The 25,760-nt window shown below is 59.0% G+C and overlaps 1 protein-coding gene across 23 annotated transcripts in view; it reads right to left on the reverse strand.

Annotated features, from left to right (window-relative positions):
- Window positions 1-691: 691 nt before the first annotated feature.
- BIN1 (bridging integrator 1) overlaps window positions 692-25,760 on the reverse strand; it is a 55,558-nt gene continuing 30,489 nt past the window's right edge. For 3 of the 23 annotated variants that reach the window (XM_078451404.2, XM_060624886.3, XM_060624889.3), the window contains exons 3-20: window positions 23,136-23,190; window positions 22,808-22,902; window positions 22,336-22,431; window positions 21,139-21,246; window positions 20,185-20,277; window positions 15,727-15,812; window positions 15,451-15,526; window positions 14,034-14,116; window positions 12,487-12,531; window positions 10,765-10,909; window positions 9,296-9,424; window positions 6,349-6,456; window positions 5,823-5,846; window positions 4,752-4,859; window positions 3,740-3,829; window positions 3,376-3,486; window positions 2,972-3,073; window positions 692-1,422 (exon numbers count right to left, since the gene is read on the reverse strand). In XM_078451404.2, the coding sequence (XP_078307530.1) occupies window positions 1,315-1,422; window positions 2,972-3,073; window positions 3,376-3,486; window positions 3,740-3,829; window positions 4,752-4,859; window positions 5,823-5,846; window positions 6,349-6,456; window positions 9,296-9,424; window positions 10,765-10,909; window positions 12,487-12,531; window positions 14,034-14,116; window positions 15,451-15,526; window positions 15,727-15,812; window positions 20,185-20,277; window positions 21,139-21,246; window positions 22,336-22,431; window positions 22,808-22,902; window positions 23,136-23,190 (1,662 nt within the window). In that variant the 3' untranslated portion in view covers window positions 692-1,314. The remainder of the gene's footprint in view (window positions 1,423-2,971; window positions 3,074-3,375; window positions 3,487-3,739; window positions 3,830-4,751; window positions 4,860-5,822; window positions 5,847-6,348; window positions 6,457-9,295; window positions 9,425-10,764; window positions 10,910-12,486; window positions 12,532-14,033; window positions 14,117-15,450; window positions 15,527-15,726; window positions 15,813-20,184; window positions 20,278-21,138; window positions 21,247-22,335; window positions 22,432-22,807; window positions 22,903-23,135; window positions 23,191-25,760) is intronic. The other 20 variants (XM_078451405.2, XM_060624887.3, XM_078451417.2 and 17 more) reach the window with 18 other exon arrangements.

Genomic DNA, 25,760 nt, shown 5'->3' on the forward strand with positions numbered 1-25,760 from the left:
AGGTCCAGCTGGTCCCTAGGCCCATGAGCACAGCTCCGGTGGCTGCTGGGAGGGACCCAGGCCACCACAGGCATGTGTCACAGGCTTCTCAGCAGCCCAAGTCTACTGAGGAGCTGAAGAACGGGGCTGCATGCAATGGGGACCTTCGTATTGGAAAGGGAAGCAGGTGGCACGAAGGAGCAGTTGGGTGGGCTGACTTGTCTTTACTGCCACCAGGCTCAGACCTTCCCATGCACCCGGGGCCAAATGTTCGGGTTCAGAACCTAGTCCCGCTGCTGATCAGCAAGCAACTGAACCTCCCTGGGCCTCAGTTTCCTCATCTGGGAAATGGAGTCTCTGGCACCTGACCTCCAAGTTCTCACATGTATTAAATTAATAAATAAGGCGGCAGGCAACTGAGTCTTCAAGCCCCTGATCTCCTGTATCCCAACCAACCACCACTAAAAACGCTAGGGGGCAGGGGCTGAAGGGCTCCGCAGGGTCCAGACCCAGAAGAGCTCTAAAGGAAGTGTTGTCGGGCACACCATAGCTGCTGGGGGCACAGCCAGAATGCAGCCTCCGGCCCAGCAGCACCTGCCCTGGCAGCAGGTTAAGGGGGGGTGGACTGTCCCAGTAGAAAAAGCCACCGATAATCACGGTTCCACTGCACTGCAGACAGAAACGGAGGGAGAACAAATACAACAAACACACATTTTCTGAGGGTTTTTGTTCAGTTTGTTTCATTTCGTTTTGAACACTAAGGTTTATTTTCAAACAGCACACAGACGGTCTGCGGGGCAGGGCCAGGCCAGCCTGATGTCTGGGCCCCCAGGTCTCTGGAGAGACCCGACCCCACCCACAGCAGCTGCCAGGAGAAAGAGGACACTTGCCCAGACTGCTTGGCCCGAAGCTTCAGGCAAGCGAGGCGGCTCAGCGGCCCCCAGGCCCCGGCCCTGCGGCCAGGCACACATGCGGGCGCGGTGGGAGGTGGGGGCGGCCAGGTACTCAACTAGGGGACACGGCAGCTTCAAGAACACTGGTGATGCCACTGGAATCGCCGAAACCAGACTCTTTGGAACACAACCTAATCCCTGGGAGAACACCTCTTGGCTTAGGTCTCTCTCTCGATTTCCCTTCGCTTTTCAAAAGTTCAAAAACAAAATCAGGAAAAAAAAAAAGAGAGAGAGAAAGAAAGAAAGAGAAAGAAAGAAAGAAAGAAAGAAAGAAAGAGAAAGAAAGAAAGAAAGAAAGAAAGAAAGAAAGAAAGAAAGACACACACATTTTTCGGGAAAAGGTGTTCTCCACATGCCCAGACAGCTGCAGCAGCTGCTGCCCTCACTGAACCCGCTCGGTGAAGTTCTCGGGGAAGACGCCCCGACATTTCTCCAGCTCTAGGTGCTGGTTCCAGTCACTCTCCTTCACGCCCATGAGCCAGCCTTCATCCTGAGAGCAAAACAGGGCACCCAGGTCACGCAGGGATGGGGACGGAGGGCACTCAAACCCTACAGGACATGGGGCTCACTTAAGATCTGCTGGGAGGATGTCCCCTCCTCTGCCTGATCGTTTCCTCTAGCCTGTCACACCCAAACTGAAAGAATGCCTCCTCCAGGCAGCATTCCTTGCTATCCCAGACCCAAACCTGCCCAAGCCAGGAGACATCCGCCCTTCAGAATGTGGATTTAACTGTCATTGGGTGAGTTCTCCTCTCTCTACAAAGGCAACCTAACTGCTGTGCTGGTCTGAATGTGTCTAAAATCTCTCAATCCCAGGCCAAGGAGTTTCTCACTGTCTGGTGCTCACAGAGCACATTGGCTGTCCTTCCAGACTTCTACAAACAATACCAGAAGTTTCTGGTGAGCACTGACCAGTTAAACGCACCTCAAGTGACCCAAGGCCACCCCATCAAGCCCTCAGACTCAAACCTGGCCTTTGCTTTCATATTGACCCCTCACAGGGACCATCTACCCAAGTTCTGGCAGTGTTCCCAGCCCCAGACCCCGATCCCTAGATCCGCAGGGGCCATACACCTCTGGCCGTGGCAGATGCCATCACTGACCTTGCTCTGCCTGGGACCTCCCTAGGCCTTTGTTACGTCATTACCTGCCTGTCACAGAGCCTATGTATGTCCTTTTTGAGCCTCGTCCACCCACCCACATGACCCCCACTGTGGGTTGGGGGCCAGGACTCCACTTAAAATCCTGCCTAGCCCAGGGCTGGCCCCCAGAAGACCAGTGGAGACCCAAGGGTTGAAGGAAGCTGTTAGATTTAGTACTGGGCCCAGGAAACCCTCGGCACTCAAACCTCCCGGCCCGAACCAGCAGCCTGTCAGAATTTAGAGGGCAGTCCCCGCTCTGCACCAGCCCCAGTCTCGGCTGGAGCTCACTGTGACATTAACTAACCAGGAGAAGCCACAGCAGGGGGAGGGTCTGGGAGTTATCTGGCCTGGGAAACAGCTGGGGACACAGTTGAGGGTGTTCAAGGGGGCCTGCTGGAACCCACACACTGTGCCTATGGGCAGAGGGCAAGGCCAGCCTGGAGGAGGCGGCCCAATGTGACGCTGCAGAGTGGGCACCTCGCCAGCTCACTGCCGGGCAGGAGGGCTCACAGAGGGGTGGCCAGGGATCCTGTCCCAGGAGAGAGGAGGCCGTGGAGGACAGAGGCAGGGGAAGGAGGAGGGGAGAAAGAAAGCCACTTGGATGCAAAAAACTGAGAGAAAGGCAGAGCCCAGGAAGAAGGAGAGCTGACCAAGGAAACAGAGAAAGGAGACCGGGGTAGGGGATGTGATGGCCCAGGAAAGGGGCCAAAGGGAAGGGAGAGAGTGGGGGAGGTGAAGGGAGGGGAAAACGAGTCAGGGGAGAAGGGCACAGAGACAGAGAGAAGGAGCTAACAGGAGGAAGGAAGAGCAGCTGGCGCTGTGCCTGCAGGTCTGTAGCTGGCAGGTCTCTGCTGCCCCCTGCTGGCCACTCCCGCCTCAGCCAGCCAGGGCCCTCACCTGCTCCTCAGGGTTCTGGAAGGGGATCACCAGTACCACATCACCAGCCTTGAGCTGCAGCTCATCCGTGTCGGTGGCCACGTAGTCATGCTGGGCCTGTACCTGCAGAGGTTGGGGAAGAGCTCAACACCCCTTCCCGCAGACCCCTTTGGTCCCCCCCTGCAACCTAGCACAGTGCACCAGGCCTTGTGGGGGCTTCAGCGTGCTGACAGGAGATCCTAAAAGCTCAAGACGCCACCCCGCCCACTGGGTAGCAGCGGGAGTGGGGGCAGGGGAACTCTGGGCAAACCCACATAGCCTCCCAGCTCAGGGTCTTCATCTGTAAAAGGGGGTGACCACACCGCCAGGGCACCGTCGGCTCAGATGGCAGCAGAGGCTGTGGAGTCAAGCTGGCCTGGGCGTACCTTGAACATGAACCCCGGGGGCAGATCCAAGCGTCCTGCCCCACCGCTGCCCTCCACGGTGCCATTCACGGTCGCTGAGAAGGTCTCTACCACCACGGCAGGGAGAGAGCTCTGAGGGGAGGAAGCACAGTCAGCGTGGTAAGGGAGTGGGTCCCAGAGGGCAGGGGCCACAGGGGCAAGGGAAGGGGAGGGTCTCTGTGACTGATGCCAGACTGGTCTGCCTCCGGGTTCCTCAACGGGAACTATGACCTGGACCAGCACAGAGCAAGGAGCACAGGGAACACACAGGGCTAGGGAGCCACAAGCGGGAGGGCGGGCAGACAGCAGGAAAGAAAAGACAGGGTCTTGGTCCCTGTCGTCTTACGGAGGCTGCTTCACTTGCTGCTGTCTCCCCGGGCTCCTGGGCTCCAGCCGCAGGTCGGGTCCCACCCGCCACCTCGGAGGCCTCTGCTGGCTGCAACACAAATGCCGGCATGGGGTCAGACACGGGACGGACGCTGTGACCAGGACAAGGAAAGGGCCATGGACAGCAGCAGTGTCTAGAGCTGGGCAGTACAGGGAGCTCCTGGAGGAGAGGCTGGGTGCCTGTCACGGGAAGCTGCTGGAGAAGGTGCTGGCAGCACAGAGATGCCAAGTGACGTGCCACACGGGCCCCTGGATGCCACCCCGACCTTCCCTCACAGGTCCTGTCCTCTAAGCCCAAGGCCTGGCCAGGCCTCAGCTTCTTCCCACCTGCCTGGCCTGCTGGCTGAGCCATGAGACCCCCACACTTGGGGACAGCAACAAGTGCCTGTCCCTGGCCAAACAACTCAGGGCAGGCTGGAGCAGCCTTTGCCCAGCCCTGGACACCTGTTCCCCAAGGAGGGGGGCAGCACAGTGATGGGCACCATGGGGGGAGGGGCCTGGCCAAGGCAGAGTGGACACTGTCCAGCCTCAGTCAGGCTGACCTGGGCCAACACTCACACTCGGCCACTTCCGAGCTCTGGGCACAATCAATCACTCAAGCTTTCTAGCCCCCACTTCCTCATCTGTAAAAGGAGGAAATGTCTAGGTTAGGGTGAAAGTTAAATGAGAAAATTCTGGAAAGTACCTGCCACAAACAGAGAGATGCTCTGAACGCTCCTCCCTCCCACTGCAGGAGGCCTAAGCTGGGAGGCTGGGGTGGGGCTGGCAAGGGGGAGAGGGGCCAATCTGGCCTAAATCACAGCGAGCAGGAGTGGTAAGCCCCATCCTAGGGGCCTCCTGGTTCACCGCCTTGACCTCACCCTCAGGCCCACAGTGGCCTCGTCCATCCTGTGCCTCCTCCTCCAGGCTCTTCCTCACTGCTACACCCCCAGGGACTGGGGACAACTGGGAGCTGGCAGATGGGCACTTACTTGGGCAGGCCCCGGCTCGGCCGTCTGGCTGGGCCAGGCCACAGCAAAGGTGCCCTCGGCAGCACTGGGCTCCCCGGAAGGCAGGCTGCCAGCTGGACTCTCTGTGGGCTAGTGATGGGCCACCAGGGAGAGCAGGGCGGGAGGGGTGGAAGACCAGGGAGGAGGGGGTGTTGGGCAAGGGCACAAGACAAGAGAAGAGAGTCATGAGCGGCCCAGCGTTGGCAGAGGGGAGACTGGGTGCCTGTGGCGGGCAGCCTGGCCCATCAAGGGACACACGTGGACCCTCTGAAGGGAAAACCACTCCCACCTCCTTGCTCCTACTCCTGACAAAGGGATGAGCAGGCGCAAACGAGCCACACGCGGCTCAGCACCCACCAAAGGCCCCTCGCTAAAATGGCTGCCCGTGCCAGGCTTTCCTCTGGCCTCCTCCACAGCAAGGCTATTCGGAGCCTTCAAGCTCCTGGGAGAAGTGCTCCCAGCACTCGCACACAGCGGCTCCTGCTCCTTCAGAAGCTGCATAGTGGTAGTGCGGCCCCACGCCCTCCCTGAGCCTCGTGCCTGAGCCCCCAGGTGATGAGGACAACTGCCCAGCAGGCCTGCTCGCATAAGGGCACCTGGCCTCACCCTGCTTTTCCTGTCCCTCGAGCCACCCTCCTCCTGTCCTCTATCCCAACATCTCCCCGATGCCGCTGCCCTGTAGGATCCCCACAGACACAAACCTTCTCAAGGACGAAGACCTTCCACCCCAAGGCCGCCCTGCCTCGCAGGCCGCAGCCCAGCAGGAGGACACCACATCCATCCTACGGGGCCACTCACAGACCCCACGACTGAGCCAAACCACAGAGGACCTTCTCTGGCTAAACCGAAGAGCCCCTTCCCCGCAGGGCCTGGCAGAGGGGAAGCAGTGGGACACCTGGAGACAGGCAGTGACGGCCAGCTCCTGCGCACACCAGCACCAGCCCGGGCGTGCGTGTGTGTGCACCTGTGACCAGGCCAGGTGCAGGACCAGGCAGGGTGGGCCAGGGAGGAGCAGCTCCCTCTGGGGGTGGGCACAGAGCAAACACAGCTTACCTCCCAGAGGTCCCATGGAATTGACTAGGCGCAGCAGAAGGGGAGAAGGACAGAGTTAGTGCAAAGGTTAGTGACAGGGGGCAGACGAGCAGTCCCCAGGGACCCCCACCCCAAGGCCCTGGAGCCCAACGGGCTCAGGGCAGCACGGAGCCAGGCTCCAGGGTCTCCAGGGGGCCAAGTCCTGGACACCTGCCAGGGAGTGCCCAGACACAGAGCCACTGCGAGGAGAGGGGCAGGAGGCTGACCGAGGCCGCAAGTTACCAAGTGAGTGTTCAGCTGACCTTCCTCCCGAGGGCCCTCTCCCTGACACGTGTCTGCTCTTCCCCTCCTCTTGCGCAGGGCCAGGGGGCGGTAGGGGGCCAGGGCACCAGGGGAAGGGCAGTGAGTGGGAGGAAAGCCTGTTGACCCCAGGACCCTAAAGGCCTGGTGGCTTAGATGGGCACCCATGGCCAGACATGAGCCCACGGCCCGGCGCCCCAGAGACCCGCATGTCCGCAGGTGGTGGTGGTGGTGGGCTCAGACCAACCTGACCAGAGGGTGTGGGCGCCTTCACGGGGCTCGCCACAGGCGGGAGGGGGTCAAAGTCCAGGTCCAGCAGACTGGCCTGCTCCGAGAAAGGCCCCGGGGCCTCAAACTTGGCAGCAGTGGCAGAGGAGGAAGGCAGTTAGTGACAGGCTGGGAGCACTCCACGGGGAGCTCACGGCAGGCACACATGCTCACGTCTGCCTCACACGTGGGAGCACTGCCCCCACCACGACCCTGGCACAGGCTCCACGCACACAAGGACCGCACCCGCCACCCCCCTCAGACATCAGCAGCAGGCCCACTGGGGTAGCCACCCGCCAGCCCAGCCCAGCCAGAGGTCTGTCTTGTCCTGCAGACCGTGGTGGGCTCCCGGTGCATGCTCCTCTCTGCTCCCCACACCCACAGGTTCTCCCAGCCTCACCCTTGCCCCCCCAGAAGCAGCACAGTCCACCTCCCTCCCTAGGACAGGCCCCCCTCGCTGCCCCACACAGCTCACCTGTGGTGACACCCACCCACCCGCCAGCTCCACAGAGTGAGGACAGGGCTGAGCCAACACACACCGCCTGGGAGCCAAATCTTAGGTGTGGGTTCCCCGACACTGGGGGCACCTGTACTCAAACCGCAGGTCCCACCCCCAGAGACTCCCATTCAGCGGGCCTGAGTGCAGCCCAGGAATGTGCTGGTAACAGGCATGGCCCCAGGAGACTGTCCACGTCCACCTAAAGCCTTGCGTCTAGAAGGACCCAAGACCTGGGTCCTGGGGAAATGGGCTCCCCAGACGGGACTTCACAGCGGAGCTGCGGCCTGTCAGCAGAGACCTGAGACTCTCAGTTCTGAGAACACTAGGTGCCAGCTGTCCCACAGCTCAGGGGACAAGGCACAGACCTCGGAGAGCCCGGGCTGAGTGGTCTCACTTCCTGGACACGGGGCCCCAAGTCCCAAGCCCCTGCCCCAAGCCCACCCCCAACTAGTGACTTTCCCTGGGTTGATCCCTGTCTAATGAGGCTGGGGTTGGGGCCACTGCTCTGTCCCCATGACCCTGCCCTCTCTAAGTGAGTGAGTGCTCAAGACACCGTGGGTGCATGGCCTGTAGGTGCCCCACCACCCCTGCCAGCTGGTAGCAGTGTTTCTCTCCCCCAAGTAGCCCCACCACCAGCTCCTTCTCAGAGGTCACTCAAGCCCAGACAGCTGCCCTTTTGTGCTCCAAGGGGACAGGGGCACCAAAGGGCAGACCACATCCTCCCTCCCTGCCTCCCAGCGAGCCAGCTACCCACCATGCAGGACCACAACTGTCCTCCGGTGCAAGGATGCAGGCTATTCACCTCAGCCCTGCCCAGCAGCCCTGTGAGCACAGCATCACAGACAGCCCATCCCAGCCCCCAGCAACAGCACCCACGGTGTAGGCTTCCCACCCCCGGGCAGAGACCTGGGTCCCTGGAGTGGGCAGAGGGGGTAGCAAGGAGGCATGCGGTGAGCACAGAGAGGCCAACACACTAGGTGAGGGCGGTGTGGCTGCCGGGCAGGCCCACGGGGTCCTCGCCTGCTGAACAGGGGCAAGAACCCCCTCCTAACAGCTCAGGTGAAAACCCAACAAGGTCGTGTCAATAAGGGGCTGGCACCATCCCCTACTGAGCGTTTCTTAGCGCTCTGTGTGACCCCGTGTCCCTCATGTGCACCTCTAGGGTGGAGGCCTACTCAGGCTGGTGAGTGCTCCAGCAGCGAGCTGTCCCGGAGGTCATGCCACCCGGTGTCCTCCCCTCTCAGGGGCCCCTGAACCGGCCTTGGTCACCTTCTAGACAGGGGCTCCCAGGCCTGCCGGGCCCGAGCCAGCAAATCGCCCACCTGCCCACCCAGCCACCCCATACCGGAAGTTCCTATTTCTAACTCAGAGAACTCTGTCCCGGCTTGAAGCCCACTCAGCCTTAGGCCACTCTTAGCAGAGACCACCATCCTCAGTTCCCAACCGTCTCTCCTTCCACACTCACCCTCTGCCCTGCACCGCCTCTCCCCACCCCCCAACCCCAGGCCTCTGAGCTTGTGCAAAGGAGCAGGCAGGAGGCAGCAACCAGAGGCCCTGGGCAGAGTAGTTCTAGGGCAGCCCTCCAGCACGGGCCAGCCACAGCCTGGGATCAGCAAGCCTGCACCACAGGCGAGGCCGTAGTGGGAAGGGCCCTGGCTTCGAGGCCTGGAGGGCAGGCTTGGAGGGCTGAGCACACAGTGGCCTCTGCGAACCCATCTGACCTTGTACAGCCCACGTCCGTGCCTCCGCAGTAACCTTCCTGCTCAGCCCTCCTTCTGTCCACTTATGGATGAGCATTACATGCCTTCTCAGGACACTTCCGAGCAGCAGCCCTGCTCCGTGGCCCAAGCACTGTCCCACTCCTAAGGCCAGTCGGCATGTCTGGGAGCTACAGTCTATGTGCCTTGGCCAGACTTTCCAGGGCCTTCCCAACTGTGTTCCCCCCTGCCTCCTCTCACTGCCCCGCTGCTGCACTCTGCACACACTGAACTCTGACCTCCTGAGCCCATGTCCTACCCCTCCTGACATACACACACACTGTTGACTCTGGCTAAAGCAATGTGTCTACTTGCAGCCACCTGGCAAATGTCACCTGCTCCAGGAGGCCCTTCCTGGACTGGCCGGGATCCTCCCTGCTGATGCCTCTTCACCCATCGCACCAGTGGAAGCATGAGGCCACTACCAAGCTGACCGGCTGCCCGAGGACCACCCGCCTGTGTCCCTGCATCTAGCCACAGTCCATGCTCAGAAATGGATGGGGGAGGATGAATGGAGGGGTGGATGAATGAGCAAGGGGGAGGCTCTGGGCCAACCTCTCAGGCCAGATTCTGGCTCTTGAGGCAGAGGCACAGGGCGTGGGATGAAGGAAGAAGGCCATGCATGTCCCGAGAGAATAAGAGAGAGCTGGGCCGCGGTGGCCGCGGCTGACCTGGGAGGGGGTGGTCACGCTGATCTCAGGGACAAACGTGTCATCAAACAGGCTGAGGATCTGCTCCTGCTTGACCTCCTTGGACGGGGTGTGTTTGGGAGGTGGAGGGACTGGTGGCCCTTTCCGGAGCTGTGGGTCGGCAGCAGGTGAGGGGCCGCACAGCGAGGCACAGCAGAGCGTGGGGGTGGGGGAGGGGGGACAGACAGAGACAAAGCCACGGTTAGTCACACCCCAGGCCCTGGCCCCACCCAGGTAACTGAGGAAGACAAGAAGAGTCACGGCTGCCTGAGGCGCAGGACCACAGCGCCACCCCTAGAGGGAAACTGAAGCAGGAGGTCCAGAAATGCTGTGCAGAGACAGAGTGGATGACAGAGAAGGGGACAGGAGGGGGAGGAAGTGAAAGGAGAGAGACAGGGAGGGAACAGAAAAGAAGAGGAGAAAGAAGGGAGAGCCCGGGGGGCAGGGCGGCGGGGGAGGGGCTGCAGTTCTGGGCTGTCACCCATCTGGGTGAGACACTGAGAAGAGAAGCTGTCGCTGAGAAATAGCTATGACCTGGGCTCTCTGCCCTTCCAGGACCCTCTCTGCATCTCCTGCGGGAGGGGCCCAGGCTCTCTTGTCTGTCACCCGTGGAGGCCAGCATGGAGCAGGAGCCAGGGCCCAGCAGAGGGCCAGGCAGGATGGCCACACACCTGCCCATGGAGGGCCTCCAGCAAGTCAGGAACCATGCCCCGCCCCCCAGCCTTGGTTTCCTCACTTGTTGAGATGGGGTGGGCATCTGCCTCACAGGGTGGCTGTGACGGTTTAATGAATGAAAATGTGGGAAGTGGTGGCATAGTGCTGGGCCCAGAGCAAGTACTATTCAAGTGTGGGCTCTTGTCACACTCTTCACATCTAATCAGCTGTGGGGAGGGTCATGGCCAACCACCAAGAGGGCTGCTGCCAGGAGCTGACAGCTGGGAAAGCCTATCAGTTCAGACGGGGCCGCAGGCCAGCTCCTGGGGACATGGCAGAAAGCTGGAGGAACCCGGTGGGGGTAGGAGTGGGGGCCAAGCTTCTTGGGGGAGGCTTCTGGAAGCCCAGGGCCTGTGCCCCTTGGCTACCTCATGCTCCCCTCCCCGAGCCCTTTCCCTCGCTGACCCTGTGGAGGTCCTGCATGGCATCATGCCAAGAGAGAAGATGAGGAGGACAGAAAGCAATGGCCTCTGCAGATCTGGATGCCCTGGGGCTGAGGGCCCCAAGCCCCTTGTAGGGGGGGGGGGGAAGGAAGATGAGGAGGTCAGCAGCCCCAAGGGTCAGGGAGAGAGGGAAGGAGAGGGTGCTGGGGGGGAGCAGAGGGAGACACACGGTCACAGGCGTTCCCAGGAGAAGGCAGGGCCGCTGAGGGGAGCCCAGGCCGGTGTTGGGGAGAGGACTGGGAAGGAGAGAGAAGCAGGAAGAAGAGGGAGCAGGGGAGGGGGCACGGTGCCTACCTGAGACGGGGACTTGGGGAGGGCGGCCCCTGCTGCTGCTGAGCTAGGCGGCTCAGGCTCGTGGTTGACTCTGATCTCCGGGGCGGCCGGGGAGCCATCTGGAGGAGGCGAAGGGCTCTTGTCCCCTTTTGCAGGGGCGTTGTCACTGTGGAGGCGAGACGGGGGAGAAAGCTCAATGGAGGGAAGTCACTGTGTACAAAAGGGAATGTGCAAATGCACAGGTGTGCCTGTGATGGGATGTGTGCACGGATCCGTATGGAAATGCATGTGCATGCGCGTATGAGCATGTGTCTGTTAACATGTGAATTGGAGAGCGTGTATGTGTGTGTGTTCACATAAATTCACCGTGAAAATGCAATGTCCACATGTGTATGAGTGTGTCCCCGTGCTTACAGGTGAGAAGTTCGTGTACGCGTGATTCAGAATGGGTGGAAACGAAGGGTGTGGGCACAGGGCCTGCCTTGGAGACAGTGACGGCCCGGGAGGAACTCCAAGCTGGAGGTCTTCGGTCCTCAGGGAAGCCACCCACAGGCCACCGCTGGGCTCCACCAGGGAGCCGAGCTCCACAGCACGAGAAAGCCAAACATCCTAGAGGCGAATGAGTCTCATCCCACACGTCCTGCAGCGGCCCCTGTGCCTAGCTGGGCCCCCCTCCTCAGCCAGCCCCCAAAGGCCTCGGCCGGCCTCCCCGCCAGTCCACCCACTCACACCGGGACACTGACCACTGCCCGACTCACAGGGCCCATGCTCCCACCCACACCGCGGTCACCATCCACACCTTTGCGCCTACAGGCCCTTTGGGGCAGAGGGCCACAGAGTGGCATCCGGGGGTGAGAGGCTGCAGTCTCTCACATGAGCACCACTTGGGGGCAAGGGGGCAGAAAATGAAAATGTACGTTTGTTCTTGCATAAGGAAACCATGGGACGGTACCGATAAAGACTAGCCACCGGCCGCAGATGGCTGTTGAAAGTTATATTTACATTAAGTGAAACCAGAAGTTCAACTGCTCAGTCACACTGGCCACATTTCAAGTGCTCACCAGCCTCCCGGGGCAAGTGTTGGACAGGGCAGTTCTAGAAGGATCCAAAGAAGCTACTGACCACACAGCCTGGGGGTGGGGTGGGGCTGGGGGGTGGTGTTGAGATGATGGGACAGGCGTGTGAGAGACATCGTGGTCCCTTCTCATCTCTACTGAATTTGTGTTTCGTGGGAATGTATTTGCCTCCTTAAAGCATACATATAAACATAGTATACACACACACACACACACACACACACACACACACAGATTTTAAAACCCACCACTGTGCTACAAGACCCCCTTCCCCTTCCCCTCTCGCCGAGGCTCCTTTCTGGCTACATTCCTCCCGTCTGGGGACGCATGTTCCCATCTGGAACCTCCTGGTCTGGGCCACAGCCAGGTGGACGTGCTGTGGCACACAGAGGAACCCACTCAACCGAGTTCAGGCTGTCTGCCCTCCTCATTCCCACCGGATAGCCCCTGAGCCCTCCGACCCCACGACACACACACACAGGCCACAGCATAGCCCTGCCACCCCGCCGGCTCCCTCCCACAACAGCCCTGCCCGCAGCACCAAACAGGGGACACAGGTTAGGGGTTAGTGGCACCCTCGGAGCAGGATGCTAGGCGCATGCACAGGGGTCGGCCGGCCAGGTGCCGGCCCCAGACACCCCCACAATGCAGCACTCGGTGCCGGTACCTGTTCTTCTTTCTGAGCAGCCGGGAGAGCAGTTTAGTTTTCTTTCTGTGGGAACGGACGGGACGCAGAGGCCTTCATTTTGGGGAAACGCCCAATTTGAGGTTGGCCTGCTCCCTTTCCTCATCAGCAACCCCTCTGCTCAGAGGGGTGCCAAGGGGCAAAGCCTCCCCTAAAGCTCAAAGGCCATGAAGAGGTCCTGACCCTGCCCTAACCCTAACCCCCATCGCCCAGTCCCAGGAACCCCACTGACCTGGGCATGCAGCCAGGCGCCTTGGAACAGAGCTGACAAAGTGAGAGTGTGCAGCCCCAAACCAGGGCTGACCAGCTGAGGGAGACTGCTGGCCACCCACCCTGCCTGTGGTTCAGCACACAGGGTCTCTGGGGGCCCACAGTGCCTGGAGGGGGGTGCAGCTGGCCGCTGGGAGGCCTCTGAAAGGAAGCAACCAGGCTGCAAAATGGGCCACCTTGCAGTGAAGGAGGTTCATAGAGCTCCACTCCCCCCATCCCCTCCATTCCCCTCCCCATCCGCTCACACCAGCCTTCTCCCACAGGAAGCCTGGGTCCAGCCGCTGCACTGCCCAGGTGGCCTCCATTCACCACCCTCCCATCTTACCTGTAGGCCCAGCACAGGGAGAGACCCTTCCTCCCTGCAGGGACCTGGCCTTGATTCCCCACCCCTACCCTGCCCCCTGCTCACCCCTTGGCCTCAGGGCCCCCTGTGGGCTCCTTTCTCTCAGTCACACACATTCTGGTTCATTTTCAGGGAGAAGAAGAACAACATTCCCTGAATAACTCCTTAGTCCTCCGTGGCCCCCCAGTTGCCCCAAGACGCAGATAAACGTTCCCCGTTTCACAGAGAGGAAGCTGAGGTCCATCCATACCCTGTGGGCTGTGCTGTCACAGGTGCAAGCCAAAACGGAAGGGAAATCCCAGACCGGCTATCATTTCCCTTGACCCGCAGCCAGAGGGCAAGGCACTTCCCTCCTCCCTCACGGTTTCCCCTCAGGAAGCAGGAATCTCCTCGCAGCTGGAGGGGACCCTGAGAGGCCAGACCAGGCCAAGGACAGGAACAAGGATGATTTTGTGCGTGCGCAGGATGCCACCATCCAGGGACTTGGGCTTTCCCAGGAGCAAGGAAAGGAAAAGGTGGCACTATGCCCCTGCTGGGGGAGGAAGGCTCCCCTTCCAGGTGGCTCCACATCAGCACGGAAGCTTGGAGTCCCTGGGCCCCACCTCCAAGGCTTTGCAGGCACCCTGGCTGCTGGGCTCCACAGGAAGGGAAGCCAGGCCCAGGCCCAGGCTCAGGTGTCAGGTGACGCTCAGACTGTCCAGGAGTGCTCCTTCTCTGATGCCACACACCAGAGGAATGTGGGGTACCCTAACCTGTCCCCCTGAGCAGAGAGGCCAAACCCCCAGGGCGGGGCAGACACAGCCCTGCCCTGGTCTTTCAGGAATGAGCAAGCTCTGCCCCAGGACCCTGCCCCAGACCACACCTCCCTCCACCCCACCCTCAGCCAGACGGCCAGACAGTGCTGGGCTACACGCACCTGGGCTGGGCCTTGACTGTGAACGTGTTGCTCCCGTGCTGCTTCTCCAGGCTAACCAGCACATCGTTGAGGTTCTGGTTGAGCTGCAAGGGGACAGCAAGCAGGTGGGGAGAGCCTCTGGGGCCACCAAACACCTCTGTCTCCCCAGTAACATCCCTGCTCCTCCCCATACCTAACCCCTTCTTGCTCCCCGTCCCTTACCAGGAGTAGGGAGCTGGGAATTGCACACCAAACCCAGAAAAACGAAGGGGAAGAATGAAGGGAGTGGGCTACATTACTAATCGTTACTGCTTCTGAGGACCATCCTCTCTCTTCTTTCTACTTGTAGAAATTTCCTAAAATGCCTCATGCAGCTTGTACGGTTTTTAAATGTTTTTAAATTGTTTTTGCAAACTAACTGTTGATTCTAATTGTTAAGGTCATTGTGCCAAGATGTTTTCAGGCCACCCTACAACTGCCAAAGATTTCACTAAAACCACAGACAGGATAGAAGAGGTTTATCCCATGTACACAGTGATTCTCACCGTTGAAAAAAATTTCCCTCTTTCGCTTTGGCTACTAGGAAGCTCAGAACTGAATTTTCCTCCTACTTTACATAAATGTTTTCTTCCCCCAAACACCTCTTCCCTTTTTAAACTTTTCATAAGTTGTCTCAAATGTTTAAAGGCAGGAAGGAAAAGAATGGGAAGACCTAAAAGGCAGGAAATCATAGTCAAGGTGGTGGCTCAGGAAGAGGCCCCAAGCTGCTGCTTCTCCTCCTGCCCTGGGCCTGGACTCCACCGCCATCACTTGGTTCCTTTGGGCCCAAGAGACAGAGTCAGCGACCCCTCGAGTGCACAGAGGGAGGGGCTGCCAACACTGGGTCTCTCCAACTCTGCTGTGTAGTTTAACTGCCAGTTAAAATGAAAATAATACAACATAGGAATTCAAGCTAATCAGACCCCTTCTTACCCCGGATTCTGGCAGATAAAGCAGATGCATTTCAATGTCTTAAGAAACATGAGAAAAAAATTGAGAAATTCTAGGAACTTACTGACTATTTGCCTACGAATGGGGAAAGGGCCAGCATTCTCAGAGCTCCCTGAGCCAGTGTCGCCTGAGAACACACTGAAACCTCAGGAGGGGCTGGTTCCATCCAGGCAGGGAGGATAGGACGGGGCGAGGAGGGCGCAGGGGCCAGGCATGTGGGCCCTGCTCACTGCCTCCCCAGCACTCCCACTGGGCCTGGACGCTCTAGAGCGGGGAGCTCCTGGAGGCCAGGACCAGGCGGCTCTCCCCAAGGCCCAGAGGCAGCACTGTGGTCACTAGTGTGCACCAAGCCCCAGCAGGAAAAGAGGGAGCTTGGCCGGCCCCGTCCTTGCCTCTGACCCTGGCCCTTGGCAGCAGAGCGTGGCCCAAAGGGGTCACCGGGACCTACCTTACTCATCTCCTTGTGGAAGTTCTCCTCCAGGCCTGCAATGCTCTGGAACGTGTTGACATAGAAGCCTACACGGCTGTGGGAAGAAGGGAGGGAGGGGCAAAGAGAACACACAGGTCAGCGGGCGGCCCAGGAGACACACACACACCAACACACCTCCACCTTCGCCAGAGACACCAACCGTGGGAGGGCACAGGGCACAGCGGACAGACATCCTCAGGAGGGAAGCCAAGGCTCAGCGCCACCACCTCTGGGGACTCACGCCTGGGGACTCACCTGTTCCACAGGGACGGCAGCTCTTCCTGTAGGTCCACATTCATCTCCTCAAACACCTTCTGGGCTTTGATGAGCTCCTCCTCTGCCTGAGGGGCAAGACCCGTCACTCCCCTCCCCTCCGCCAGGCCTCTGTCCCAGCCAGCTGGGACCAGGCCAGGCCCACCCGCCCCCCAAGACCTGCTTCCCCCAACCTCCCACCCCCGAGATCTGCTCCCCCAACCTCCTACCCACCCGCTCAGATCTGTTCCCCCAACCTCCCACCTCCCGAGACCTGCTCCCCCTAACCTCCCAGCCCCAAGATCTGCTCCCCCTAACCTCCCACCCCCATGGTAAAAGGGACACCCCACCCACCCCCATCCCCGTCAGGCCAAGGTGGGCCAGGAGGGAGAGGAGGAATGAGCAGAGCACAACAAGAAGGCTCCAGACAAGGGGCCCAGAGGCTGGGGCACAGGAAGGTCACAGACCCAGCCCAGCAGGGACCCTGACCACTTACACATGAACCCCTCTCAGACTAAGTGTCAGCCTGCTGCCCAGCTCCCTTGGCCTTGGCCTTGCTGTCCCTGCCTGAGTACCCCTTTCTCAGAGTAGGCTCCTACTCAGCCCCAGCCCCCAGCCTGCATTTCACCTCCCTATAGGAGGTGGTAGCAGCATTTCCTCTGTGACTTGTCCCCACCACACAGAGCCCAGAGGCAGCTGCTCAGGCATCCAAGAAGGACAGGGGAAAGATGGGGGTGAGGGCAGGGCCAGGGGAGGAGGGAGCTAGGTTGCCGGGCAGGGTTCCAGGGCTCACCCCCAAAGCCCTCACCCTGGCAGGCCCAGCGCCCTCCAGACCCGCTGACACCCACCAGGTGGCGCTAAGGCCCCATCCCAGAGCCGAAGGCGGAGACTGGTGAGGGTGGCAGTGAGTCACAGACCCCAGGCAGAGAAGGGGCTCTGCTAGCTCATTGGGAGGACACTGCTGGAAACAGTGACTCAGGGGGGTGACTTGGATTCAGAGTCTGAGTCACATCCCAGGAACGCAGCAGGCCCCTCCCCGGGGGAACACTCCCCGCCAGCAGCCTTACATTCTCAGGCCTCTGGCAAAGGCAGCCACCTGACCAGAGCGACAGACCAGAGCCACAAAGCACACGATTTCCGCAGCCCACCCAGCTGTCCCATCCAGCTCCGGGCCCACTATCCCTGCTGTTCCCTGCCAGCCCAGCCTCGGGGATGGGCGTGGGGCTGGAGGAGTGAGGGACCACCCTGCTCCTGATGACAATTATCTTCAGGTTGCTGGAGCTTGCTAGAATAAGCTCCTTGCCTAACTGTTTAAAATCTAACTTAAAAATTAAAGGTGGAATAGGGAAAGAGAGAAAGAAAGAAAGAAAGAAAGAAAGAAAGAAAGGCAAAAGAAAGACAGACAGAAAGACAGAAACACGAAAGAAAGAAAAACAGAAAGAAAGAAAGAAAGAAAGAAAGAAAGAAAGAAAGAAAAAAAAGAAAGATAAAAGAAAGACAGAAAGACAAAAGAAAGACAGACCAAAAGAGACAGAAAGACAGAAAAACAAAAGACAGAAAAGAGAGAAAGAAAGAAAGAAAGATGAAAGAAACACAGAAAGAAAGACAAAAGAAAGACAAAAAGACAAAAGAAAGAAAGAAAGACGAAAGACAGAAAGAAAGAAAGACAGAAAGACAAAAGAAAGAAAGAAAAACAGAAAGACAGAAAGAAAGAGAGAGAGGGAGGGAGGGAGAGAGAGAGAGAGAGAAAGAAAGAAAGAAAGAAAGAAAGAAAGAAAGAAAGAAAGAAACAGAAAGAAAGACAGAAAAACAAAAGACAGAAAGATGAAAGAAAGACAGAAAGAAAGACAGAAAGAAAGAGACAGAAAGACAGAAAGACAAAAGACAGAAAGATGAAAGAAAAGACAGAAAGAAAGAGACAGAAAAACAAAAGACAGAAAAAGAAAGAAAGAAACAAAGAAAGAAAGAAAGAAAGAAAGAAAGAAAGAAAAGAAAGAGAAAAGAAAGAAAGAAAGAAAGAAAGAAAGAAAGAAAGAAAGAAAGAAAAGAAAGAAAGAAAAGAAAGAGAAAGAGAGAAAGAAAGGAAGAAAAGAAATGTCTGCCTGAGCATGCACGCCTCCGGCAGCTCTTGGAGAGGACCAGACCCAGCAGGCCCACCCTGCCATACTCCACTGTCGGCCACTCAGGTAGGTACTGTGGGTCTGTAGAACCCACAGAATGAGTTCTGGCACTGTCACATACCCCTCCCACCCAACTGCCACGGGTCTGGCTGAAGACCCACGTTCCCCAGGAGCTCTGGCACAGCTCCCGTACCCCCAGAGACCACCTCTCCATGGCGATTCGGCCACTACCCCACGACACTGGTCCTGACTCCCCAGACGAACAGTGGTGACAATGACACTGAGGATGGCCTAGCAGCTCATTGCTGTAGGCCAAACTCTGTTCGCACACCCAGCAATCCTGTGAAGAACAGGGTGGCTCCGTTTTAGCGTTCCTGGAAGTCAGGGCCTGTGTCTGTCATTCCCTTTGGGTCACATTCTTCATATTCTGGCTGTTTCTGAAGCACTGGAGGGGGCAGGGGGTCGGGGAAGAGCTTTCCGTTGCTGGAGAGATCTTGAAGCCCCGGTGGCTTGGCTACACGCCAACGGACACGTGGAACAGATGGAAACAGGCCCGCTCACCATGCCACGGGGCACTGGGGTCCCGCAGGCAGGTTTTAGGGGACTGTGGCCAGTACGGAGAGCAGCTCAGAACTGGCCCAGGGAATATGTGGCACTGGTCAGCTTAAAGAACACAGCCTCACCAGGTCACACTATCTCCCCAAAGTCAAGTCAGCCAGCAGGGCAGCCCCGGGACCACAGTGCCCCAGCTCACAGCCAGACAGCTGCCCGTGGGAACTCAGAAGACTCCCTAGCTTCCAGCCAGGCGTGAGGCAGGGTGGGGGCAGAAAGAGGATCTGCTCAAATAAAAATTGGGTCCAAATGGGAAAGCCAATTGGGCTGAAAGGCCAAACATCTGCAGTCCAACATCCAAAGATGAGATCATATGCCTTAGCCTCCCTAGTGGCTCCCCTGAGGCGGGGGGATGGGGCCCTCCCAGCAGGATCCCCTATCCACACCACACCCGGGAGTTCAAAAGCAGCCACAGGCACCACCCCAAGCTCCACAGACTCCCAGAGGCAACAAAAATCTTCACCTGGTCTCCTGCCAAACCCATCTCAGGGAAAATTATGCAGAAAGCCTGGGTCTGGGTCAGTGGCCCCAACCTCCTCCAGCCAGGAGTCCTGAACTCTACAGGCAGGGATGGTGCCCCAACCTCTAGCTCCTCCTTCACCTCCTGAGGGCCATCTCCCCCAGACTTTGGAGATCCAGGGTCAAGCCACCCTCAGGGTAGGACTGTCAACAACTCAGTGCCTCCAAAGTCACCCCATAACTCTAGTCTAAAAGAAATCAGGCAGCAGGTCAGATAAGAAATTGGGCCGCGAGCCCATGCTGAGCCCAGAACACTCCACATTACAAGCGTTCAACACGTGCAGGTTGAAGATGATGAAATCAGGAGGTGGCCCAGAAAAAATGGGGCCACTGCCCAAAGAGAAACCCAACCTGCTGGGTCAGGGCTCTGTTGTGCACCCCCACCTCAGGACCACGAAGGGGTGCTGGAGTCCTGCCAGTTTCCCTGGAGAGAAACCATGAGGCCACCTCTCCCAGGGTGTATCTAGCTGTCCCTGGCCACACTGCGCTCACCAGGCACCCAGTCCATCCCAACGGCAGAGGTCTGCGAAGAGCGAAGTGTTACCAGGGTATTAAGATCAGTCAGGAGTTCTGTACAAAGGCCTCCTCCAAGAAGCCCTCCAGAACCACTGTGGTGCACAGTTTGCCCTTCGAGAAACTCCCAAAGAGCCAACCCTCCAGGCCCCAGGTCTCAGATCCCAAACACACTTGCAGAGCCTTCCCAAGGTTTCCCCTCTAGGGGCACCATGAGGGCCCACAGTTCCCAAGGGTCCCTTCGAGCTGGAGATTTCGCCTCTCTGGGCAGGTGTGTCTCCTCAGTAAATTCTGGATAACCTCACAACTTTTACTAGGCTTGAAGGACAACACATGTTCAGACAGGAGCCCTCAGAGAGGGCAAATGGCTCGGAGGCTTTCCTGCATTCCCAGAGGCTAGGATTTCATAGATTCTCAGGACTACCAGAGACCCAGGCATGAAGCAACAGACTGCGGTCCACCCCAGGTTAACCGGAGCCCCAGGCCCCTCTGAGTCGCCCACATTTGACCTCAGGTCTCCTCTGAAGCAGGAGCTCTCCCAGCAGAGGCATTTGAAAACAGCCCTGCCCCCCACCAACCCAGGAAAGAGACTGAGCCCTCCCCCCGCGCCGGGCAGTGCAAGACGGGCGCCCAGCGCCAAGGACAGGACAACAGACCAGAAGGCGCCAGCACGTGCAAGGTTAGAAGCCAGTGTCACCTGATTTCGGAGCAGGTTAGTTTGAGCTACGAGATGAGCCTGCAGTTTGCCTTGGCACCACTGGGGGGCGGCTTTCTCAAGCAGCGAGACAGGCTGGGGTTGGGGAAGGGAGGTCAAGGCGAAGGAGAGTGGAGAAACAGGAGGGAGATGGGGAGAGAGAAACAGAGACACAGATATTAAACACCAAGTCCAAACGTCCCAAACACAGTGACAGACAAGCTGGCCGCCCCTCCAGGGGGCCAGCCCCCCAGCAGGTAAAGGCCCCTCAAGGTCAAGAGAATTAAGGGGAGCCCCAGGCAAGGGGCAGAGAAGGGGGTGCAAAGCAAACTGTGCAAGCAAACTTGCACTCCAACTGCAAAGCAAAATGTGAGAATCGTTAGCAGGGGCAGAGGGGCTCAGCAAGCTTGGTCCTGCTCCAGGGTGGGGGTGGGCTGGGGAGGGGAGGGGGACCCACCCTCGGCCCCTCACTTGTGGACAGTGTGGCCAGCTCAAGCCCTGTGCCCCCAGGCTTGTTCCAGCTGAGATAGGGTCACATCGGATCCCATGACAGAATTCCACTCAGAGCACGCCAGGTCGGGCAGGGCCGTTCCAGTGAAACCCAAGCCAGGCCTGTTCTCATCCTGGAAAGTGGCCTCAGAGTGGGGTGGAGGAACCAAGGGCCAGAGCAAGCACCAGAGGATGGGCAGGAAGTGGGCCCTCACCCAAGTGCCCGCAAGGGCCTTTCACTCGCCGCCGTGGGTCCAGCACCATCCTCCACCCGCCTCTGCTACCTGGGACTAGTCACCTGCTATAAAGCCATCTGCAAGCGAGATTGATGGTTCCTGCCCCTGGGGAGCAGAGACAGTCAACAGTGCAAAGGGGTGCAGGGAGGGCAGCACAGAGGAAGTCCCCTCCAAGGGACGTGGGTACCCAGCCTGAAAACTCTCCCCCGCAGCCCTGCCATCCAGCCCTTACCTTGGCAATTTTGGTTTCATCCTTCTTTTTGGCGGTTTGGAGGGACTCGTAATGGTGCCGGGCGCTGTCATAGTCCACCAATTTCCGCCCTCGCTTGGCAATGCGTGACTGGAGGACAGACGGGGTGGGGGAGCGGTGCTGAACAGGGCCTCACCCATGCTGAGATGCTGACCAGGCTGGGCCCAAAGAAACTGGGGGAAGACGAAGGGCCCAGGGCAGTCGACCCCGGGCTCAAGAAGGGCATCTCATACATGCTTGAAACACGTACTCCAACATTTCCGGTGGCAAAGAGCTCACACCTTCGAGGCAGTCCCTGCCCTCTGGGGTCCTTTCTCATACAGAGGCGAAACCATGTCCTTCAGTATCCACCCATTGTTGTCAGTACCCTCCAGCCAGTACTGTGGGACAAACCTCCACCCTGGCCTGGCCCTCAGCTCCTTAAAGACGCCTCCTGGACCCCAGGCTTCTCTTCTCCCAGGCCACCACCATTAGCCTCCCTTCCATACTCTTCATAAGGCCTCTTCAGGAGCCTGAGCCATCTGCATTGGGCGGCCATGGGGGCCAGCATGGAGCCTGACTCCCCGGGGATCAGGTCTAGCACAGCAGTCAGCATCTGGGCTCAACATCTCTGCTTCCACGTCTGAAGCATCTGGGGCTCATTGGCCTCAGTGGGGACCCTGGCACACTGACAGTTCCCAGTACCTGGGGGCCGGCTCTCGGAACACACACAATAACACATATACACCCAGATAAGAGGGAATACACACAATAATACATACATTCCCTTCTAAGCACACATAGGCTAATGCAGGACACCTATAGGCACACAGGCCCAGGCCTTACATGCCCTCAATACACCTTATACAACCCTATAGTCGTTCCACAGTGACATGGCCACACACGCATACATGCACCACGGGGTCTCTTCCCCTAGTCCGGAGACCCAAAGGTTCAGGGCCCAAAAGCTGTCAGCTCTGAAAGGCCCAGGGCTGGGGGCTGGTGGGCTGGCCTCAGAGGGAGCAGCCCTGGAGGGATGAATTGCTGGGTGAGGGAGATGCCTGCCTTCGGGGCATGGCCACCTCAGTGCCTGAGCGGGGCAGAGGCTGACCCTTCCCCCCACCCCTCTGTCCCCTCTCCCACTCCCCTGCACAGGCTACCAGGCCAGAGCAGGACCGATCTATAGAGAGTGCCTCTCACCTTGATGTCAGGGAACTGACCCAGGTATGTGTCCATGGTCAGCAGTGCCTGGTCCACCAGCTTCTGGTGATAATCCAGCCAGAGGAGGTCATTGTTCTGAAGGACGTAAGAGTCCCTGAGTATACGGCCGGGCGAGCTGGGCCGCACCCAGTCTCCCGCCCTCTCCTCCCAGCGACCTGGGGTCAGATTCAGCCCCATCACTTCGCAGCTCAGAGGCTTCTCAGAAGCTTGGGTTCCTTGGGTGTGGAATGGGTGTACTATAAAATCACTCCTGCCCTGTGGCCTCTCATGGGGCAACTCTAAGGGAACGGATAAGCCCAGGGTCAGGGAGCCGAAGTGATTTGCCCAAGGGCACATGGCATGTGGATGCCTGAAAACTAGAAGGGCTTGTCCCCATGGGCGAGGAACAGGCTGGGAGCTGAGACAAGGAGGGCCTTCCGGGAAGGACTGAGGCCACCTGCCTCACGCTCACCTCAGCTATCTTGTTTGCTTCATCCCTGCCAGGCCAGTCGGGCTCGTACACCTCCTGCAGACATTCGTTCAGTTTCTTGGAGGCCTCGTGCATGGCTGTGGGGCAGAAGGGCCATGCTGCAGCCAGGGCCACGGTCACTCTTGCCCCCACCTCCAAAGGCCCTGGAGGTGTGTGGGTCCCCACTACCAGCCCTTACCCCTCCACCACAAACCCTGCTCCCCTTCCCAGCTCTGCACCCATCAGCAGCACATGGCAAAGGTCCTTCAGTGTCCCATGAAGCCCCCCTCCCCAGGCCGGGTGTGCCCCAAGAGCCCCACCTGCCCCTTACCTTTGACGGAGGCCAGGTAGGTCCGGAGATCCTTCTGCAGTCGAGTGCCCTCGGTCTACAGAGAGAATGACAAGGACAGCATGAGGGCCCGGGGCACACCCCATACCTGTCCCCATCCTTCCTGCACCCCAGCGTGGACAAATGCAGGCTGCTCCTGACAGCTGGCACAGATCAGCTGTCCTCATCAGGGCACCAGCGGGATGAGAGGAGACGAGACATGCGGAACAGCCCCCGAGCACAACCCAGCCTGGAGCACCACTCGGAGCACAGCAGCTATTGCCTCTCTGGCGACAGAATGTACTGGGCCTCCAGCGTTCCTCAGCACCACCCCTGCCTCAGGGGCCCTGACCCCAAAGGATATCTGTCCTGAGCCCGTCAGCACCTGCCTCTTGCAGGCACTCTTCAGAGCCCTGTAAGGAAGGCAGGAAAATGGAGACCTTTCCACCCTGAATAAGACACGGGGGCACGGGCTGAATGGCACACACATACAATGGGGTCGGCAGCCCCCAGGCATGCTCTCACACGACCGGGGACCAGGTGACCAATGAGCACAGAACACAGGAGTGGAACACCCAGCACCTTGTCCTGAAAGCTCAGGCCGGCAGGCTCCCACTGCATCGTGCCAGAGACAGAGGATGGCACTGGAAGGGGTGGGCAGGTGGGCTGCAGAGGTGGAAGGGAATGGCTTAGCCAGGCTTCAGAGAAGTGCAGGGTCACGCCCGGGACTCTCAGGACACTGGCCCAGCCAAGAGGGAGGAGGCAGGAGGTAGGAAAAGGCTGGCCAGGGGACTGGGCCAGGCAGGGAAGACCCTGAGCTGGGGAGGCAGCCCCAGCAGCTTCCTGAGGCAGCAGGACCGGTACAGAGGATGGCCCCTGGGCAAAGCCTCCAGTCCCTCTGGATAATCAATACCACACAAGGCAGGAGCAGGAAAGCGGAGTCCCAGGGGAGAGAGGGGGCCAACAGGCTGAGGCAACAGGTGACGTACGAGACCACCAACAGTGAGATGCTGAAGTGTCCAGAGGCCATGTGTAAAGTGGGAGAGCACACACACAGGCTTTAGAGTTATGAAGGCCCAAGTCAGGCCCTTACTAGACATGAAACCTCAAGCAAGTTACCGAACCTCTCTGAGCCTCGGTCTCCTCATCTGCCAGCTGGGGTGACCGAGCCCCGCCTGGCAGACCACAAGCTCACATGTGCTCAGGGAACAGCGTAAGTGAGCCAGGCCAGGCCCCCAGCTTCAGGAGACGGGCTTTATGCGGACGATGGTGATGCGGGGCAGGGGGGAAGCATGAGGAGGGCAGGGCCTCTGGAGAGCCAAGGGTGGCAGTGCCAGAAGCTGACTTCTGCAGGGAAGGAGCACCGTCCTGGCGCCTCCCTGCCCTCCCTGCTCACGTGTCAGCAACACCCCTGGATCCCCCTGCCCTGGTGGAGGGCGAGATAGACACGGACCCGGCAAGCAGCCACAGCCCCACTCCTGGCCTGCCTGGCGCTTCTGCAGATGACAGGTGGTCTCTACTCCAGCTGAGGGCAAGCAGGGACACAACCAACCTCCTAGGCTCACCCAGGCACCCTCAAACCTCTCCTGTCCCCGCCCCCCAAACAGGCCCTCCCTCCTCACAGCCAGGGCCTCCTCTTCCTCCCGCAGTGTCCCCAGAGCATCACGCACCAGCTGGTTCTTTCCCTGCACCATCTTCGTGGTATCATTTGTCCCCACCTGACCGACGAGGAAGCTGAGTGGTTCAGTGGCTTGCCCGGTGTTCACGGACTGGAAGACCCGGTGAGGACCCCCACAGCCTGGACACTCGGGTCCCACCGCAGCTGCCTACTTATTACAATTAATGCTTCCAGAAAACAGCAGAGGTGTCATGCAGGAAGGGTTTCAGGGCAGTGCATAAGATGTACAGTTAGGGAAGAAAAAAAAACCCTCTCCAAAATTCCTTCAGTCCCCCCAGAGTAGCCTATAGAACCGTGGCCACACCTAATTCTGAGAACTTTAGAGTTTGAGGCTTGTTAATTAGAGATCAAAGGAAGAAATCAGAGATCAAAGGAGGCCAGGCCACAGCATCCAAAGCTCTCTGGAATTCTATCTCGGGCCAGATGTGGACCGTGCGGGACCAGGAATGAAGAAGGGCCATTCCCACTCTTGACGCTTTGGCGGCTGAGGTGAAGATTCAAGTGTGTTCATGATGTGATGCCATTGCATTCATTTGAGCCGGCAGAATCTTCCAGACTCAGCTTCTCTTCCTGCCAAGCTCTGTCATCCCACTCCCCTCCCCAGCATCATACACATCACCCCGAGGAAGGGGTCTCTGTGGGGTGGCTTGCCGTGGTTGCCCGGGCCTCAGGCCGTACCAGGGCTCCTTGTGTTTCCCAAACAAGGCCTCGCTGTGAGCAGGCACACTGGGCACAGATGTGCGAGGGGCCGCCCAGAGCTCTGCCTCGCATGTGCCAGCTGCAGCTGGGCCCCTAAGCCACACTCCCCAGTCAGTCCCCGGGACCAGACACAGCCCTCCCCCATGCAGGCCAGCGCTCAGGCCAACACAGAACCTGTGTGTTTGCTCCCAAACTGGTTCCCTCACCCCCCCACCCCCCAATAGAGCATCCAAGAAACAACTCTCTGGAGG

The sequence above is a fragment of the Panthera onca genome, chromosome C1, assembly GCF_046562875.1.
Source record: "Panthera onca isolate mPanOnc1 chromosome C1, mPanOnc1 haplotype 2, whole genome shotgun sequence".
In the NCBI taxonomy this organism is placed as follows: domain Eukaryota; kingdom Metazoa; phylum Chordata; class Mammalia; order Carnivora; family Felidae; genus Panthera; species Panthera onca.